The sequence below is a fragment of the Pongo pygmaeus genome, chromosome 12, assembly GCF_028885625.2.
Source record: "Pongo pygmaeus isolate AG05252 chromosome 12, NHGRI_mPonPyg2-v2.0_pri, whole genome shotgun sequence".
Lineage (NCBI taxonomy): Eukaryota > Metazoa > Chordata > Mammalia > Primates > Hominidae > Pongo > Pongo pygmaeus.
The window spans coordinates 102,511,781-102,529,872 of NC_072385.2; the positions used below are offsets into that span (position 1 = coordinate 102,511,781).

The 18,092-nt window shown below is 41.8% G+C and overlaps 1 protein-coding gene across 2 annotated transcripts in view; it reads left to right on the plus strand.

Annotated features, from left to right (window-relative positions):
* Positions 1–15,748: 15,748 nt before the first annotated feature.
* Positions 15,749–18,092, plus strand: part of XDH (xanthine dehydrogenase) — an 85,294-nt gene continuing 82,950 nt past the window's right edge. For both annotated transcript variants that reach the window (XM_054476517.2, XM_054476519.2), the window contains exon 1: positions 15,749–15,874. In XM_054476517.2, the coding sequence (XP_054332492.1) occupies positions 15,833–15,874 (42 nt within the window). In that variant the 5' untranslated portion in view covers positions 15,749–15,832. The remainder of the gene's footprint in view (positions 15,875–18,092) is intronic.

An 18,092-nucleotide genomic window follows, 5' to 3' on the forward strand; every position in this document is an offset into this window, starting at 1 on the left:
TGCTTCCTGAAGGGGCAAAGAGGAAACCTGGGAAGAGCTTTGAGAGGGGAAAAGCAGCAAGCAGAGGGGCTTCTCCTTTCTCAGCAAGAAGTGAGAGAGAGTGTCTCACTTTCCAGGGCTTTTGGTGGAGTTGGGGAAGACAAGCCCATGGTCTGGCCCATTCTTAGTGACTTCTTGCCAGCACTGACTCACCTGGCTTGTGTAGAATTAAGTTGGCATCACGCCACAGGAAACCACAAGGCCACAGAGGTGGGTGGGAGAGCCTGGCTCACCCTCCGTCTGCTAGAATTGGTTTTTTTGAACTACTTTCTGACTTCCTCCCTCATTTTCACCCAGACCGCTTTTCCCACCTGTCCCTTTCTCAGCCCTTCCTTATAGATTCATTTGTCCATTTCTGGACTGCTTCCTTCCTTTAGCAAGCATTCTTTCCAAATCCCTTCAGAAGTGTTCCTTGTGAGATAGTTTCCAGCAATCATTGCCTAGGACAGAGGTCGAAACCTTGAGTCACTCCCATGTGACCTCCCGTTTTCTGGAAAGTCCTAGTTCACTTAAGCCAGCACATCCAATGATTGGGGTTCATTTAGGTGGAACTCACTTCCCTGTCCCTGGATTTTCATTGTTGATTGTTATGGTTTTGTTTTTTACACATTGGGGATTTCCTTCCTGACTCTTCCTTCTTGGCCCCAATCCACTGCTGATTAAATCTCTGTGTGGGTCCTCCACCAGGCCCTGCATAAGCTGCTCAGTCGTGAGACCCACCTGAGTGCTCAGGTCTGAACCTCAGGGATCTAGTGGAGCAGAAGCAGTGCTGATTCTAGAACTAAAAAGTGGGCTTCAAGTGCAAGTTCTGCTGCTTGGTCACTCTCAGAACCTATTTCTTCAGGAGAAAATGAGATTTACAGTATCACATATATGAAGCTGCCATGAATTGATGTCTATAAATAAACAAGAATACTATATTAAACCATAGTGCATGATCATAACAATGGTGAAGAGGAAGAAAAAGGAGAAGAGTGATGAGGAGAATAAGCACAAGATGACTTTCTCTTCCGAGTGGGAGGGAAGCAACCTTAGGGAGACTGTTTGAGAAGAATCAGTGGCTTTTCTTTATTGAGCAGAAGTCATTGAGCAAGTATTTACTGACCACTACTGCATGTTAGTGTGGATTCAAAAACAAGTAAGATCTGGTTTCTGTGTGATATGGCATAATAGACATAGGTATAAAATAACAATGGACATGAATGAAAGACCAGTGAGTCTCCCTAGGTGTGGTTGGTGGGGAGTCCAAAGTCATAGGCTTTGAAGAGCTGGTTGCATTTAAGCTGAGCGTTACATGATTTTATTAGGGGAAAGGGAGTTCTAGGCTGAGCAAATGACCTGGGCAAAAGCATTGAGGTGTAAAACTGGCAGTAAGTTCATGGAGCAGAGAGTAGTCTATTGTGGCCAAAGATGGTTTGTGTGGGTGAGGTAGTGGGAAAGGAGGCTGGAAGGTGGGCTGGGTCCACATGGGTCCAGATGGCACAAGCTTGTGTGCTGAGGCTGGGGGGGTTGTGCTGGGCTCTGTGAATCCTCAGTGCCCTTGGAGTCCTTCTGTTTGCATTGCTTTGAGTTTTAGGAGGGATTTCCCCCTAAACTGTACATCTTTGCAACTGCTCAACATCTTTCCGTCCTCCTTGATTGTATATATTCAAGCTGTGGGAACACTACCACTTTCCAGGCCCACTCCCACATTTGCAGGGCTCAAGGCAAGGGTACAAATGGAGGCTCATCGGCTAGATGTTTTCATTCTTAACAGTTGTAAACTAACTTTAAAAAATGTTAAATCAGAATTTCTGTGCTCCTCACTTGACAAGTATACTTTCATAATCACCCTGAAGATCAGGTTATAACTGATCGTTTTCAGACTCTCCAGAAAACTGGTTTCCCTGTCCTCACCATACTGTCTCCCCTCCCTAACTTGACTTCTCATCCCTAGCTTTGCCCCATTCTGTGACAATCCTCTCTCAAGCACATGAGTGGATAATACGGTCCACGTATCTAAGCTATGCCCACTGCCCCAGTCGTCACCCCAGGGCGCCTAGAGATATACATCTTGGGATCCAAGTGGTGGACATACCAGGAGCACAGGTCCCCTCTGTGGGGAGAGGCCAAGGAAAATGGCCAGACTGGGCCTTGGGTGTGAGCTGGAGGTCACTGGGCAGGGACCCTGATCCACGGGGCTTGCTGTAAACAGAGGGTGACATAGGCTTTGAATGGTCACATTCCATAGGTGCAATGAACTTCTCACCCAGTGGGGAGAGGCGTAGCCACAGGCGTGCCAGAATAGAGCACTCTAAAGAGCAGACCCAGGGCAGAGCCACCTCTTATCTGGGCCTCCAGGTGGGGCTGTGATGAGCCACTTCTGTCTTTGGTGAGTCCACTTTCAGAGTTACTGGGCTGAGTTGGTGGAAGCATCAGACTTTGTCAGCAGGAAGTGTTCTTATCACCTCCATTTCCCAGTGGATAGAGAATGCACTCTATCCCTTGGTGGACAAGAGTCTTAGGATGACAGTATATTTTGTCATGCTACAAGAATATCAAGAAAATTTCAGAGGCTTATGAAAAGGAGGATTACTCAAGGATATTCTATATTAGGAAATACTGGTTCAAACAGTTACATGAAAACAACAAGCACAGTCTGGGCATGGTGGTCCATGCCTGTAAGCCCAGCGCTTTGGGAGGCTGAGGCATGTGGATCACTTGAGGCCAGGAGTTCGAGACCAGCCTAGCCAACATGGTGAAACCCACGCTCTACCAAAAATACAAAAATTAGCCAGGTGTAGTGATGCATGCCTGTAATCCCAGCTACTCAGGAGGCTGAGGTAGGATAACTGCTTGAACTCAGGAGGTGGAGGTTGCAGTGAGCCAAGATTGCACCGCTGCACCTCAGCCTGGGTGACAGAGCAAGAATCCATCTCAAAAATAAAAAAAAAGAAAAAAGACAAGCACAAAATGGATTGCAGAACTTTCATAATCTGGTATTATACTCTTTTCCTTAGCATTCCAGCTATTCCAATGCTGGACAAGTGGGAATATCCTGTAGCATGGACCCAACTTGCTCAGAAATGGGTGAGGCTCAGATGGTGTGAATAAAAAGGCCACCAGAAAAGAGGATGCAAACACACACACACACACACACACACACACACACACACACACACACACACAGGTATTATATCATAATACCCATAAATGTTAGAGCTGGAAGGGTCCTTGGAGTTTTATAGGTGGGAAAGGGGCTTGCCAAAAGTGACAGAGAGAGAAGCAAATCCTTGGCTTTCACCTGAGTCTCTCTTTTCCTAGACTGGGACTCTTTCCATGGTTTCATCACAGCCTCATGTTTGGTTCCAAAATTCTCTAGACCAGTTAAACGGGGCCTCTGTCTGTTTATAACAAAGGCATGGAGAGGCTGATGAAATTTTTCCTAGGAAAAAGTACTCTCCTTTTCTCATTTGTCCTGAACAAGTTCACAATCTTTGCTCACAGACCCACCATTGAAGCACTCCCACACTCCCATTCAGCCCCGGGCAAGACAATCCGTGTATTTCCTGGGAACTGCTGCTTCACTGGCACCGCAGTCACGGCTATGGGGCCATGGGATGCATTCAAGGGGCAGCCAGCACCCAGATTCTTGTCACCCCAGTTCCTACTTCCACATGGGATTCTCAGAATAATAATGATGATCAGACAGAGATGATGAATAGGGGAAGTTTAATATAGTGACAATACCGATACTGATCAAGACTAGAAAATTATAGTTGCCAGATCACTAGAATTATTGACTATTCTGGTCTGGCCACTTAGCTGCAGATGGAAGACAGCCAAGAATCACAGGGAGCGGAAGCTTGACCAGGAGGCCATGAGCTGATCCCTGAGGTGACTATGGTTGCCATTCTATGTTTACCATTCTTTATGCCCCTCCTCTGCTGCTCCTCCTTTGGGTCTTCTGCCTTCCCTCTCTTCTGCTATCGTGCTAAGTCTATCGATTCCTCTGCTCAGATCCACAGACATGACATATGGAGGGTCAAAACCTTCCCCATCCAGCTCCATGTTCCTTCCACGTTCCAGGGAGCTTCCAAGCCACCAGGGGCCACTGCTTTCCAGAAGTCTCTGGTCCTCCTGAGAGAACGAGGAGCAAATCCAAGCACTAGGCAGACCCTGCAGGAGTGCTGTGCCTTCACCCTTCTCTGCATATCCTGGGCTCAGGGACCCGGGGGGAGTTGGCAGTGGCTAACAAGTTCTGTTCCACCTGCTCCTTCTGGCAGAGTGGACCTGGAACCTGGGGCCCTTCTCTAGGTCCCCCGGAGCCAAACTATCAAATGAATGACAGCTAAGATTCTATCTACTTCCCACCGTCTGGTTCTTTTCTTTCCCTGTGACATTTTTACACTCTACATTTTAGTTTGGGTTTGCAGAATTTCACAAGATTCTTGTTCGATTTCCTTCCTCAAAGCACTTTATTGTGATTGTAACATTAAAAACAGAGAAACAAACCATGTCCGTGTGTTTAAGACAGGCCTGAAAGCCTCGGAGCCTGCTGTGTCACACTACATGCTGTTTCATCTTCTACTCTTCTCACTCTGATTCTTTTAAGGCCAAACTTTCTCACTGCTGCTGCCAACCCTGTGTTAGTGAGACTCAATGAGATGGTTTTTCCTCTGCCCCCCACGCCTATACAGTGTAAAGGGGCCATCCTGGGTGGTGTCCAGCTAGGAAAGCCCAGCCTCTGCTCTCTATTGCTGTCAGAAGATTCTAGAATCACAGGGGCTTGGGTTCGAATCTTGATTATACCTTACCAGCCATGTGACTTTTTGTGACAACTTCTCTGAGTCCAGCCAGCTTCCTTATTTATTAAAAAATGTATCTCTCTCATAGGGATTTTTTGAAAAGTAAATGATATAAATATGGAATGCCTTGCACATATTACACTCTTCATAAACTTTTGTCCTCCTCAAACTGTCTCTTACTATAGAGGTGATTTTGCCTTGGCCAGCAGGCTGGAGGCCTTCTGGGGAAGCATTGAAAGCAAGAACTTGTAGTCTCCTAAAAGAGTTTTAAGCTACTTGCTATATCAATAAAGAGATATGAATGTCTTAATTTACCCAATCCTCATAAAATGCACCAAAATAAAGCTAATGATACAAGAAATCCCCTTAAAATTCTCGACAAGGCTTGCTCAGTGCGCTAAGAGGCAACTGTATTATTGTAGCTCATGAGATAAAATTTATGTTTCAGAAAATGCTGAATATTATGTCATTAACTTTCAGAATTACTCACAAATAGCCAAAATCTCAAATATTAACCCATAAATGCCAAACATCAACTTACTTTCAAAGCTCTGGAGAAAGGGGCAGACATTTTCCAAAAGTGTGAAAAAGGGGTGGAAGGAAAGGTCCCATCAGCAGAAGACAATATTGGCCAGGCATGGATCAAACCACCAGCAAGTGATTCCTGCAGTAGGGAAGACTCTATGAAGAATGTCAGTCCAGTTTCCATTTCCTCTCCTTGAGTGTTGGGAAAACTAAACTTACTCTAGAGAACAGATCTGAGGTTGTCAGCTTGCTCTCTGTCCCTGATTGCTTTGGGGAATAGGCTCCTTTTGGGGGTTATATGCCTAGGGATGCAAACAGTAGTTTAATGAACTTCTTTTTGCAGGAGAAAAGGGGTTCTTTTCTTTTTAAAAGTAAAACAAAGAAAATAACAGCATTAGCAACACTGAGTTCCTGTGCAGAGTTCCAGTACAAGAACAAATTTAGAACAGGAACAGCAGGTGATCTTCCTGTAGCCTTTTGTGCTCTGAATTGACTTCTTAGGGTCCATTGTAATAAAACTAGGAAGTTGGCCCAAGAGATCTGGAGGAAGTGCTCAAGTTTTCATATTATACTTATTTCAAATATATCAATATATCAGCCTGCATTTTGCATCTGTGTTAGGCCATTCTTGCATTGCTGCAAAGAAATACCCGAGACTGGGTAATTGATAAAGAAAAGAGGCTTAATTGTCTCATGTTTCTGCAGGCTGTACAGGAAGCATGGTGACAGCATGTGCTCAGCTTCTAGAGATGCCTCAGGAAGCTTTTAATCATGGCAGAAGGCTAAGGGGAGCAGGCACGACACATGGTGAGAGTGGGGGCAACAGAGAGAGAGGGAGTCTCCACACACTTTTAAAAAGCTGGATCTCATAACTCACTCGCTATCATGAAGACAGCACCAAACTGCGAGAGATCTGCCCCCATGACCTAAACACCTCTCACCAGGCTCCACCTTCAACACCGAAGATTACATTTCAACATGAGATTCGGGTGGGACAATTATCTAAATCATAATAGCATCCTTGCTCTGGGGAGTGGTGAAGTTTAGGAGGGTAAGTAAAGAGCTTGGGTTCAGTTTTTGCAATGTTGGCTCATGGTTAATTTCTAAGATACAGTAAGGATACACTTTAAGCCTCTTTGTCCCTAGAGTTTACTCAATGCCCAGCATAGTGCCTGACATATGACATATGACAGAGCCTTCTTATGGTTGATCAGTAAATGGATGTGTAAATATTGCCTAGTGTAGAAGTTGCTCTGGAATCCATCCTTAAAACATAGTATGGGAATGGGGACACTTAAGATTGAAGACCTGGGGATGAAAAAAGTTCTCCTAAGGACCTAACACCTGTTTGTGGTATGAATGGATGAAAAAGGGAAGTGATCAAATGTATGGTTCCACTCAGGTGTGGATTAGAACCACAAGACAGAAAAGACTCAGATGAACTACCAAATATTTGACGTAGGAAGGACTTTCTAGACAGCATCAAGTTCAACCCTCCAACATCAGGTAGGAGGAAACCCTGAATAGTTAAGTAGCTAGTTCAAAGTCATCCAGCAAGTTAGTGTCAGGATCAAGATTCAAATGAAAGTCTCCAATCTCCTAGTCGGGTGATCTTTCCACTATACTGCCTTTGCAACATGAACAGGATGGCTTGAAAATAAGAAACAGAAATAAAAGAAACACTTTATAAAAAAAAAAAGAAAATAAGTTCTCCTGAGGAGCCTATGAACCCCAGTGATACCATTTGCACACACAGCTTTGCATGAGGGCCAAGCCAGACATTTAAGCTATGCTCCTTTGCCTTTAACTAAAACCTGGTTCTGATAGTTTTCATTCATTCATTTGTTATTCAACAAATACTTCTTGAATATAATAGTATGCCAACCATGTCCAGGCAGAGTTTAGCATTGAATAAAACAGATAATATCTCTGCCTTTGTGGAATTTATTGTATTAGTGAATGTAATACTAGAGGCTATAATAGATAAACCCAGAAATCAAAGTGAGCAAGCACAATAGAAATTTATTTTTTGTTCCTGTAAAGTCAATAAGCAACAAGGGTAGGGGGAAATGTTCAGCTCATTGTATTCATTTAAGCACTTGAGTTCATTGAAAGCTCTGCTGTCTTCAATTTGTGACTTCCAAAGTCACCCTGGTCATTGACATCAGTTGTCAGACAGTAGAAAAGACAGAATGGGAGCCTGGACATTGTACACATCACTTTTACCCATATTACATTCATCAATATTCAATCATGTGGCTTTAGCCATATATAAGGGAGCTGCAAAATGTAGCTCCTAGCTGGATAGTGACTTCCCAGCAGAAACTCTTCATTAGAGAAGGAGAGCATGAATATTTGGTGGGAACATTGACATTCCTGCCACATTCACATTCTGTTGGGTGCAGGAAGACAGAAAATAAACATAGAAGTGAGTGCACTATGTACCATTTCAGATGATAATAGTAAAAATAAATCAGGGGAGGGAATTAAGGGTGCAAATAGTTGTAATAATAATTTTCTCCAATGGCTACTCATTGGTCTATATTGTCTACAGATCACATGTGAGTTGGTCCTTGAATAAGTGAAGAGGTAAGGACTTTCTTTCCTGAATTGTGCAAGAGCAGCTCAGAGTGGAAAGAGAAACTTTACTTTGTGCCCAGCTAGCCACCAAACCCACATGGTTGTTGCCACACACGACTCTGTGGTGACAGACTTTATTGGGTGAAAAATACATTATAAAAAACATAAGGATGATGCAGACAGATTGAAGTGGGTTTACATTTGCTTCTGGGCCTTTTCTATTCCCTGGGCCTTTGTGTATTTGCAGTGAAGACCCAGGCTGAAGTTTACATGCTTTTAGTTTTGACTGTGTCCATTTTTTTTATAATCTCATCTTCCTGATTGTAAGAGGATTCTCCCAGATGTGTATTTGCTTGATTGATTGATTTCCTTGATAGTAATGAAGTGATGTGACCTTTATCTTAAGGAATACTAGCTGGTTAACTAACAAAAGTTTAGTTAGAAAGGAACTGGTAAAGGAAGTTAAATGATGCTAAGAATATATGAAATGATGGAAGGAACTTCTGTGTTTAGTAAAAGGCAGATGCTTAGATATTTGTGAAAGCATAACTCATCCCTTGCATTGTGGACACAATTCAACAAACATTTTTTGATACTTCTATAGATCTGGCTCTATGCTAGGCACCAGTGAAACAGTGGTAAACACTGTTCTGCTCCTAATCTCAGGGGCCCACTATCTAGGCACTAGAGAAAGACACTTTACCAACCAGAAGGCTGGATTTCAGCCAAACTAAGAAGGGCCATAAGTGCTATGCTAACAATCTTGGTTTTACTAGTGAAGAACCATCAAAGAGATAATTTTTCTGCTGGGAAATGGGTGACGGATGTAGAAACTGGCATTTGCTTGTCGCACGACAGTTGGCAAGTCAACCTCTCTGACTCCCACTTGCTTTTGTCTGAAAAAGGAAGATAAAAATAACTTCCTTCCTTACCTCACAGGGCTATTATAAGGATCAAATGAAATCAAGATGTGTGAAAGAAATGTTATTCATAGTCAAGAACTATTATTAGGATTACTTAATAATATGGATGTCTGAGAGAACAAAGGAGTATTGGGTGTTGAGTAGTAATGCTCTGAGAATATGGCAAAAATCTTTCATCCAGAGTGGAGCATATGTAGGAGTGAAACCAGTCTTGGTTAAAAAAATCTGAACAATGGAATATATTGAAAAACATTTTCTTTCTTTTAAAGTAAACTTTGTTGTAAATAAAGAAAATGAACAAGAATGCCCTTAGGTTACAGACAAGAACGTACATCTGGTTGAAAAGAAAAAGGACAGAGCAGACTGGGAAGAAGCTGCTGCAGAGGCAGGATAAAGACCAGCAGTGACTTCTAAAGAGAGCTAGAGACACAGCCAGGACACAGAAGGCCAGGGCATGAATTCAAAAGCACTGAAGTCTCCACAGCTGCTGGTCTAGCTCTGACCAGCCTTTCAGGGAACACTCCATAGTCTTTATTGAATCATCTTCCTCCAGGAAGTACTTGGCCCTGAGGCAGCTCACTCTTCAAAAAATAAGTTATGACTCTTGGCAGCACTTTTACTTTTCTTATCTTTTGTGATTTCCTGAAAGTGTGGCTCCCACTGGGAAGAGGTCTGTGTCCAGAAGTCCTCAGGGCTTATCTGGATTTTCTATGAATCTTAAAACCTCACATGCCAATGCAGTGTATATTAAAAGCCAAGATATCTCTTAGGAGAATAAGGTAAGTTAATGTAATACAATGTACATCACAGTTGGTCTATTACCAGGTGGTAAAATTCCATTACTTCAGCCAAAATTTCAGAATTCATCATAATGTGAAAAGCATATACAGTAGATATTCAGTATGGAAAAAGTTCTGACTTTAGATTTTTTTCCCTTCATTTATACTATTTTGAAAAGTACCAAAGAAGAGACTGATGTCAGCAAGATGGTGGAATAAGATTTTTCAGCATCATCCTTTTGCAGAAACATCAATTTAAACAAATATCTATGCAAAAAAAATGCCTTCACAAGAGCTAAGAATACCAGCTGAGAGATTATAACACCTGGGTACAGCATGGAAATGAGAAAAGATGCATTGAAGAGGGTAGGAAGAATAGTTTTACATTATCTGTGTTACCACTTCCCCAACCCTAGGCAGCACAGTGGAGAGAGATATCCTTTACTTGGATATCTCTCCAAGATCTCCAAGGAGATATCCAGGGACAGGGAAGTGAGCACTAAACTTTGCCTTGGACCCAACACTGGGTCCACTAAAGTAAAACTCAGTGCCAGGCAGGCCCCTGTGGCCCCAGACTCCAATCCACTTGGGGATTAAACCTCCAAGCCCACTCTGGTGCCAAGTGTGATCCCACAGATTCAGGTTCCACTCTAGCACCCTAAGCCAGCCCCTGCACACTCAGGTTCAAAACTTATTCCAGCACCAGGTCAATGCCTACAGACCCAGAAATCAAGCATCAGTGGAAATATACTCCAGGCTTGCCCTCACCGACTCAGGCTCCAGGCCTACTGCCCTTGGATTCAATCAATAGGTCTACCCCAGTGGATCCTGACCCCAGGCCCACTCACCTGCTGACCTAGGCATCAGGCCAGTCTTCCTAAAGACTCCAGCAGAAAGCCCACCTTCAGATTATACCAGACAACCTGCCCCAAATCTCTGGACGGGCTGACTGGTGAAAAACTTTCCCAGACAAAGCCAGTTTGCAAATACTGGAATAAGTCACTACTTCTTTAAATGCTCAGATATCAACAGAAGGCAGAAAGAAACATGAAAAAGCAAGTTGATAGAACACCACCAAAAGAATAATCTCCCAGTAGCTGACCCCAAGGAAATAGAGATATAAAAACTGCTTGACAAGGATTTCAAAATAATTGTTTTAAGGAAGTTCAGCCAACTTCAAGAAAATATAAAGAAATTGAAAGAAATCAGGAAACACAATGGACAACCAAAATGGGAAATTTAACAGTGATATTGAAATTATTTAAAAAGACAGAAATTCTAGAGCTGAAAAATACAATGAATGAAATAAAAATGCAATAGATAGCATCAAAAGCAATATTGATTAAGCAGAAGAAAGAATCTGTGAACTAGAAGACAGGTTATTTGAAAACATACAGCCAAAGGAGAAAAAAAAATGATAAAAAGGAATTTTAAAAAAGCTTATGGGTCTTATGGGACAACCTCCAAAGTACAATTTTGAGTCATAAAAGCTCAAGATGGAGAAGAGAAAGACAATGGGGGTATAAAGCTTATTTAAAGAAATAATAGCAGAAAACTTTACAAATATGGGGAAAGATATAAATACACAGGTAAAGAGAGTCAAATGTCTCCAATAAGTTTCAATTAAACAAAACTACACCAAGACACATTATAATCCAACCATTAAAAACCAAAGAGAGGATCCTGAAAGTAGCAAGAAAAAAGAAGCAAATAACATATCAGAGAGTTCCAATGAGGTTAGCAACAGATTTATCAGCAGAGACTTACAGGCCAGGGATAGTGGGATGATATATTCAGGATGCTGAAGAAAAAACTCTGCCAACCAAAAATATTGGACCTCAAAAGCTGAAATGAAGGAGAAATGAAGGAGTGATGAAGAAGGAGAGATAAAGACTTTTCCAGACAAAAACTGGGAAGGTTGTTTACATCACTAAGCTTGCCTTACAAGAAATGCTAAAGGAAGTTCTTCAAGCTGAAAGACAAGAACACTAATTAGTAATACAAAAACATATGAAAGTGTAAAACTCAGTGGTAAAAGTAAATACACAGTCAAATTCAGAACACTCTAATTCTGTAATGGTGGTGTGTAAATTGCTTATATATTTAGTATGAAGGTTAAGAGAAAAAACTATTAAAAATAATGACTACAATAATTTGTTAAGAGATACACAATATAAAAAGATGTAAATTGCAGCTTCAAAAACATAAAATGTGAGGGAGGATGGAGCAAAAGTTTAGGGTTTTGTATGCAATCAAATTTAGGTTGTTATCAGCTTTAAATGGCCTGTTATAACTGTAAGAGGTTTTATGTAAGCTTCGTGGTAACCATAAGGGAAAAACCTACAGTAGATACACATAAGATAAAAAGTAAGCAATCACAGCATAACACTAGAGAAAATCACTTAATCACAAAGTATGAAAACAAAATAGGCTAACAACAACAAAAGATCTATAAAACAACCAGAAAACAATAAAATGGCAGTAGTAAGTCCTTACCTATCAATAATTACCTTAAAAGTAAATAGATTAAATTTTTTAATCAAAGGACATAGAGTGACTGAATGGAAAAAATAAATAAATAAAAGAAGACTCAACTATAAGCTGCATACAAGAGACTCATCTCTCACGTTTAGGACACACATAGACTGCAAGTGAAGGGATGGGAAAAAATATCCATGAAAATGAAAACCAAAAATGAGCAGGTTGGCTATACGTATATCAGATAAAATAAACTTTAAGTCAAAAACTGTAAAATGAGGCAAAAAATTATTATATAGTGAAAAGGGCCTCAATTTATCAGGAGGATATAACAATTGTAAATATATATGCACCCAACATTGAGACACCTAAATATAGGTGTAATCCCAGCACTTTGGGAGGCCAAGGTGGGCAGATCACCTGAGGTCAGGAGTTCATGACCAACCTGGCCAACATGGTGAAACCCCGTCTCTACTAAAAATACGAAAATTACCTTGGGCTAAATGGGAGTGCTTCAGTGGTGGGTCTGTGAGCAAAGATTGTGAACTTGTTCAGGACAAATGAGAAAAAGAGAGTAATTTTTCTTAGGAAAAATTTCATCAGCCTCTCCATGCCTTTGTTATAAACAGACAGAGGCCCCATTTAACTGGTCTAGAGAATTTTGGAACCAAACTTGAGGGTGGCACATGCCTGTAATCCCAGCTACTCAGGGGGCTGAGGCAGGAGAATTACTTGAACCAGGGAGCTGGAGGTTGCAGTGAGCCGAGATCATGCCACTACATTCTAGCCTGGGCGATAGAGCTAGGCTTGTCAAATAATACAGAATTTCAGCTAGATAGAAGGAATAAATTCAAGAGATCGATTGTACAACATGGTCACTGTAACTTAATAACAATGTATATTTTGAAAATCTCTAAGACAATTTAAGTGTACTCACCAGAAGAAATGATAAATATGTGAGGTAACATGTATGTTAGTCAGCTCAATGGAGCTATTTAACAATGTATACATATTTAAAAACATCATATTATACATGATAAATGTGTATGATTTTAATTTGTAAATTAAAGAAATAAAATAAAGTCACAGAGAAAGAAAGTGGTAGCAAATATTTTGCTAAATAATAATCATACTAATTCAAGTTTTTGTCAAATGTCAGTATTTGGGGTTTCAGCTAGTTACTACAGAGCTGAAAATTCTGCATGACAGCACAAACCCTTATTGAAAATTTATTTCACTTTTATCTTTCAATGCTCCATAGTAATAGAGAAGAATTTCACCTCTAGATAAGAGAGGGTTTGAAGATTTGCTGAGTGGGGAGAAGCACACCAACATTAGTTTCTCCTGTGGACAACAGATTTAATCTATGTTTTATTTCATTCTGCTAAGAGTTGGTCCTTACAAAGCAATTATGGCCACCTCCATTTTGTAAATGAGAATATTGATGCCAAGAGAGAGATTTTTGCCAAAGGCACACAGAAGTGGTGGAGCTAACATTCAAGCCAGCCTATGAAACTCCAAAGCCTGAGATCTTTCCTCAGCCTTCCCTTTAGCTTTTCCTGGAGCATTGGCTGGGGAATGCCTAGGAGGAAGGGGAGGGCTTGTTAAACTGGGTAGATTAGTGCATAGAGGAAAAGTCTCTCAATCAAAGAGGTGTGAGGGTTTGGAAGAATTGACTAATTAAAAAACATGCCCTAGGCTCAGTCCCTCTCTCTCTCCCCAGCTCCTTCCTTCTTTCTTTCAGGGCAGAATTTCTCTAGCTTGGCTCTGCTGACATTCATCGTTGTTCATTTTATTGGGGTGGGACTGTCTTGTGGTTTGTAGGATGTTTAGTGGCATTACTGGCCTCCATCCATTAAATGCCAGTAGCATCTCTGCCCAGTTCTGACAATAAAATATATTGCCAAATGGCTTCTGAGGTAGGGAATCTCTCAGATTTAACAACCGGTTTTGGTTTTGTTTTTGTTTTTGAGATGGAGTCTCACTCTGTCGCCCAGGCTGGAGTGCAGTGGCACCATCTCAGCTCACTGCAACCTCCGCCTCCCAGGTTCAAGTGATTCTCCTGCCTCAGTCTCCAGAGTAGCTGGGATTACAGGTGGCCCACCGCTCCCAGATAATTTTTGTATTTTTAGTAGAGATGGGGTTTCACCATGTTGGCCAGGCTGGTCATGAATTCCTGACCTCAGGTGATCCACCCACCTTGGCCTCTGAAAGTGCTGGGATTATAGGTGTGAGCCGCCATGCCCAGCCAACAACCAGTTTTATAGTGACCAACCATCCCAGTTTGCCCTGGACTGAAGGATTTACTAGGATCTCTGAGGCATTTGTCAGGGATTCAAGGCGAAAACTAGGATAGTCCAGGGCAAACTGGGATATTTGGTCAAGCAACAAGTAAAGTTTCATCTCCTGGTTAAATTAAGGCTGTGGTGGGAGGGGGCATTGTGTTGATTGTGTGGTTGTCCTGGCAGTCTTCAGTTTCTCTAAGCTGTTACTATATCAAGTACATCTGCCTAATACTCCTTTCTTTCCCCTCAGGTAGCCTGCTAGGGTTGTGGGGGAGGTGTCTTACTTAAGGAAGGCTGGCTGAGCCACTGTATGGGTCATTACAGGACAGAAGAAGACCAGAGTGAATGCTGGTCTCTCTCTCTCTCTCTCTCTCTCTCTTTGTGTGTGTGTGTGTGTTGAACTAAAGAACTGGTAGGGGCAGTTGGGAGGGTGCTGGACTGCAGAGAGCCCATTAGTGCTGCTCCAGTGGACGTGCACATCTGTGTTTACACTGAGAGTTAATGGATATCGGATGGGGAAAGGTTTTCAGCTATGTGTTACTGTAGCCTATGACTATGTGGTATGAGCATTTTAATTTCTTTGGTGTTTTGAAATACTTTTATGAGTTACTGTGACAACTTGTCAAGGATATTTTCCTGAGAGAAACAAAAGACAAATCTCAAAAATAGTTTGCTATTAGGATTTTATTTGTTGAGATGTTGAAGATGTCTTTTCAACAGTGATAAATGTTTTAGTTCTTTGCAAATTTACAAGGCACTCCCAAAATGTCATTTGTCCCTCATTCTTCTATTCTTGATATCATTCTATGATCCTGTACAGGATGAAAACAACTGAGTTGTGAAGGTAGTAAGTAACATGCTGAGGTCAAATGCCAGGATTTGAGTCAGGTTCATGGGGCTCCATGTCCTGTGACCTCTCTACTCCACCAGGCTGTGAAAGAATGACTCTTGCATTCATGCAGTCAGTCTGTGTTGCTGTAAACCTGAATGGTAAAATGACAAATGTAGACACAGAGGGTGTGAATCAGCTCTATTAGCAGTGACTCTGACAACGGTCCTTCCCCTCCTCTGTCTTCCCCTTCTCTGTCTTGCAGCAAGTGGGAGGACGAAGCAGGTTTCATGAGAGCAGTGCCCAAGACCCACAGTCACCTAGTGCCAAGTCAACAACCTTGGATGTATTTTCCTGTGCTCTTTGACACAGGTGTGGAGATTGTAATTTGCTGTGTATGACTTTTGCACTTCCTTGATTATGTAAACCAGTGGCTTTTGCCAAGAACTCTTCATGCCCTGAAGCTCTGAGCTGGTTCCATCCCATTGGTGGACCTTATTTCATTTTATTGGGAGGCATAACTTTCAGGTCACAGAGCAGTGATAACTACCTGCCAGTGTCTCTTAGGAGTGAGGTACCTGGAGTTCGGGGACCCCAACCTGTGACAATGACAGCAGACGAATTGGTTTTCTTTGTGAATGGCAGAAAGGTAAGTAGGAGCTGACCTTTGGTTTTGTGTCCCTTCTCCCTGGGAGGGGAAATGTGTCCTCTGGCAGAGTCATATCTTGTTCTCTCTCTTTCGTGTTCCCTCTTACTTGCTCTCCTGTCTTTCTCTCTCTCCCTTTAAAGGTGTTGCTGCATTTTGGTAACATTAGGGAAGAAGACCTTCTCGGGGCTAGAGCACAGACAAGATACTCAGAGGCCAAAGAATGAGGGAGAGAGAGGCAAGCAGAGAGGCATCTGTGAGCGAGCTGCCAACTCTGCAGTAGTGGTGATTGGCACTGAATGAGAAAGGGGAGTTGAGTTCTAGGTGAGATTTGAGGTCATCACCACACTTCTATTTCTGTCTTTAATCAAACATATCCTAAAATTTACGTTGCTCTCTTTACAGAGAGAAGGAACAGGAATATGTTTTCCTGCTTTTATCAGGACATAAGATGTACACAGCCTTTGAATCTAATATATTATATATATAGGTTTAACAGCCAGTCCTTATTCACTGTGTGGTGATGTATACTGACACCTTGTGGCAAACCACAATTTTTTTTTCATAAAGGGCATCTCCCGCATTCCCCCCACTCCCCAACCCCACACACTGAGTTCTACATGTAAGTTGCAAATCTCTTACCTACTTGAATTTACCTTATTGGTACACAGGGACTTAGGGAAGGTGACATGGGTACCAGCCCTTGGACAAGAGTGAGAATCTTTGCAAATTTTAATGTGGTGCAGGGAGAGAGGGGGTAAGCATATTACATGGTCTCTAGCCTCCATTTGCCCTCCTACAACACTGCTGAGATGCTCACACCTGTTCAACTTCCCACTTGGGAATGAAAAGGATAGTAAAAGAGTCCCACAGTTGCACATTGTAACTAACTGTGTGGACTGTGTGTGATGAGCGTGCCCAAAGTGTCCCCCAAAGAAGGGCAATTTTATTTGTCTTTCTATATTGGCACTTTTGCATTGAGTTGAGAAACTTTTGATGTAATTTTGAGTGACTTTTGGTGTAATTTTTAAGAACAATAATGTGCTTCACAGGACTCCTAGGTCTTAAATTTCCAGGATGTGTTTGGGTGACTGTAAAAGAAATTTCATGAACTGTTTCAACATCGGTGCTCCAAAGATTGATGGACTTCTTTTGAGTGGTGCCTTTGGGAAGTGCTGGGGAATGGGGACAGCCACGTTCTTCTGGTTCAGAGTTTCCTCTCTGAGCTGCATCCTTTTCAGGGTTGGCACCTGGTACCAACCCAAGAAGTAGGGCAAAGCTTTCAAGTGTAAGATTTTGCATGCAACATTTCAAACAACTTCTTTCCTTCAGCAATTACATTGTAGAAATCTAGGAAACCATTGTGCAATTGGCTTTCTAGGAGAGCTACTTACACAAAGACATATCTGGAATTTTTATTAGTAATTTTTACATTGGGTAAACAGCTAGATTCAATGACTTCCAAGGTCATGTCTTACTCTAAGGTTTTATTATTTATTAAACCAAACCATGGTTAACGTGTGAAAGTGTAAGTTTCTGCTCTTCTTCAGGGATGGCTTGCTGTTGTGCACTAAATCTAGAAAGAAGAATTTCAAGGTAAATCTGGCTTGGGGAAAATTATTTTCCCTTGCATTTTACTTTCACTTTAGGAGAGTAATTTTAAATTTTTCGATGGTACCATCACACCAAATCCTATTATTTCTAGAAGCTTCTACTACTGCCAGTTTCTGTGATGAATATCCATGTTTGTAATTTATAATGATGTAGCATCTTCAGAAACTGCAAGAAAGGTAGAGGGGCAATGCAGAAAGTAATTATGTGAAAGCAATGCTGTAAAAACAAGACCAAGGAAGGGAATTCCTGGGTAAACAATGGCAGCTGTGAGAAAGTTGTCCTCATTTTTATTCGAAAGATATTCTAGACCTTTTGTTACAGGAATTGTGCAAAGTAGTTAACAAAGAAGCTGTAAGAACTTAGTGACTCTTTTTTTTTTATTATACTTTAAGTTCTAGCGCACTTGTGGACAAGGTGCAGGCTTGTTACATATGTATACATGTGCCATGTTGGTTTGCTGCACCCACTAACTCCTCGTTTACATTAGGTGTATCTCCTAATGCTATCCCTCCCCCCTCCCCCCACCCCATGACAGGCCCTGGTGTGTGATGTTCCCCTTCCTGTGTCCAAGTGTTCTCATTGTTCAATTCCCACCTATGAGTGAGAA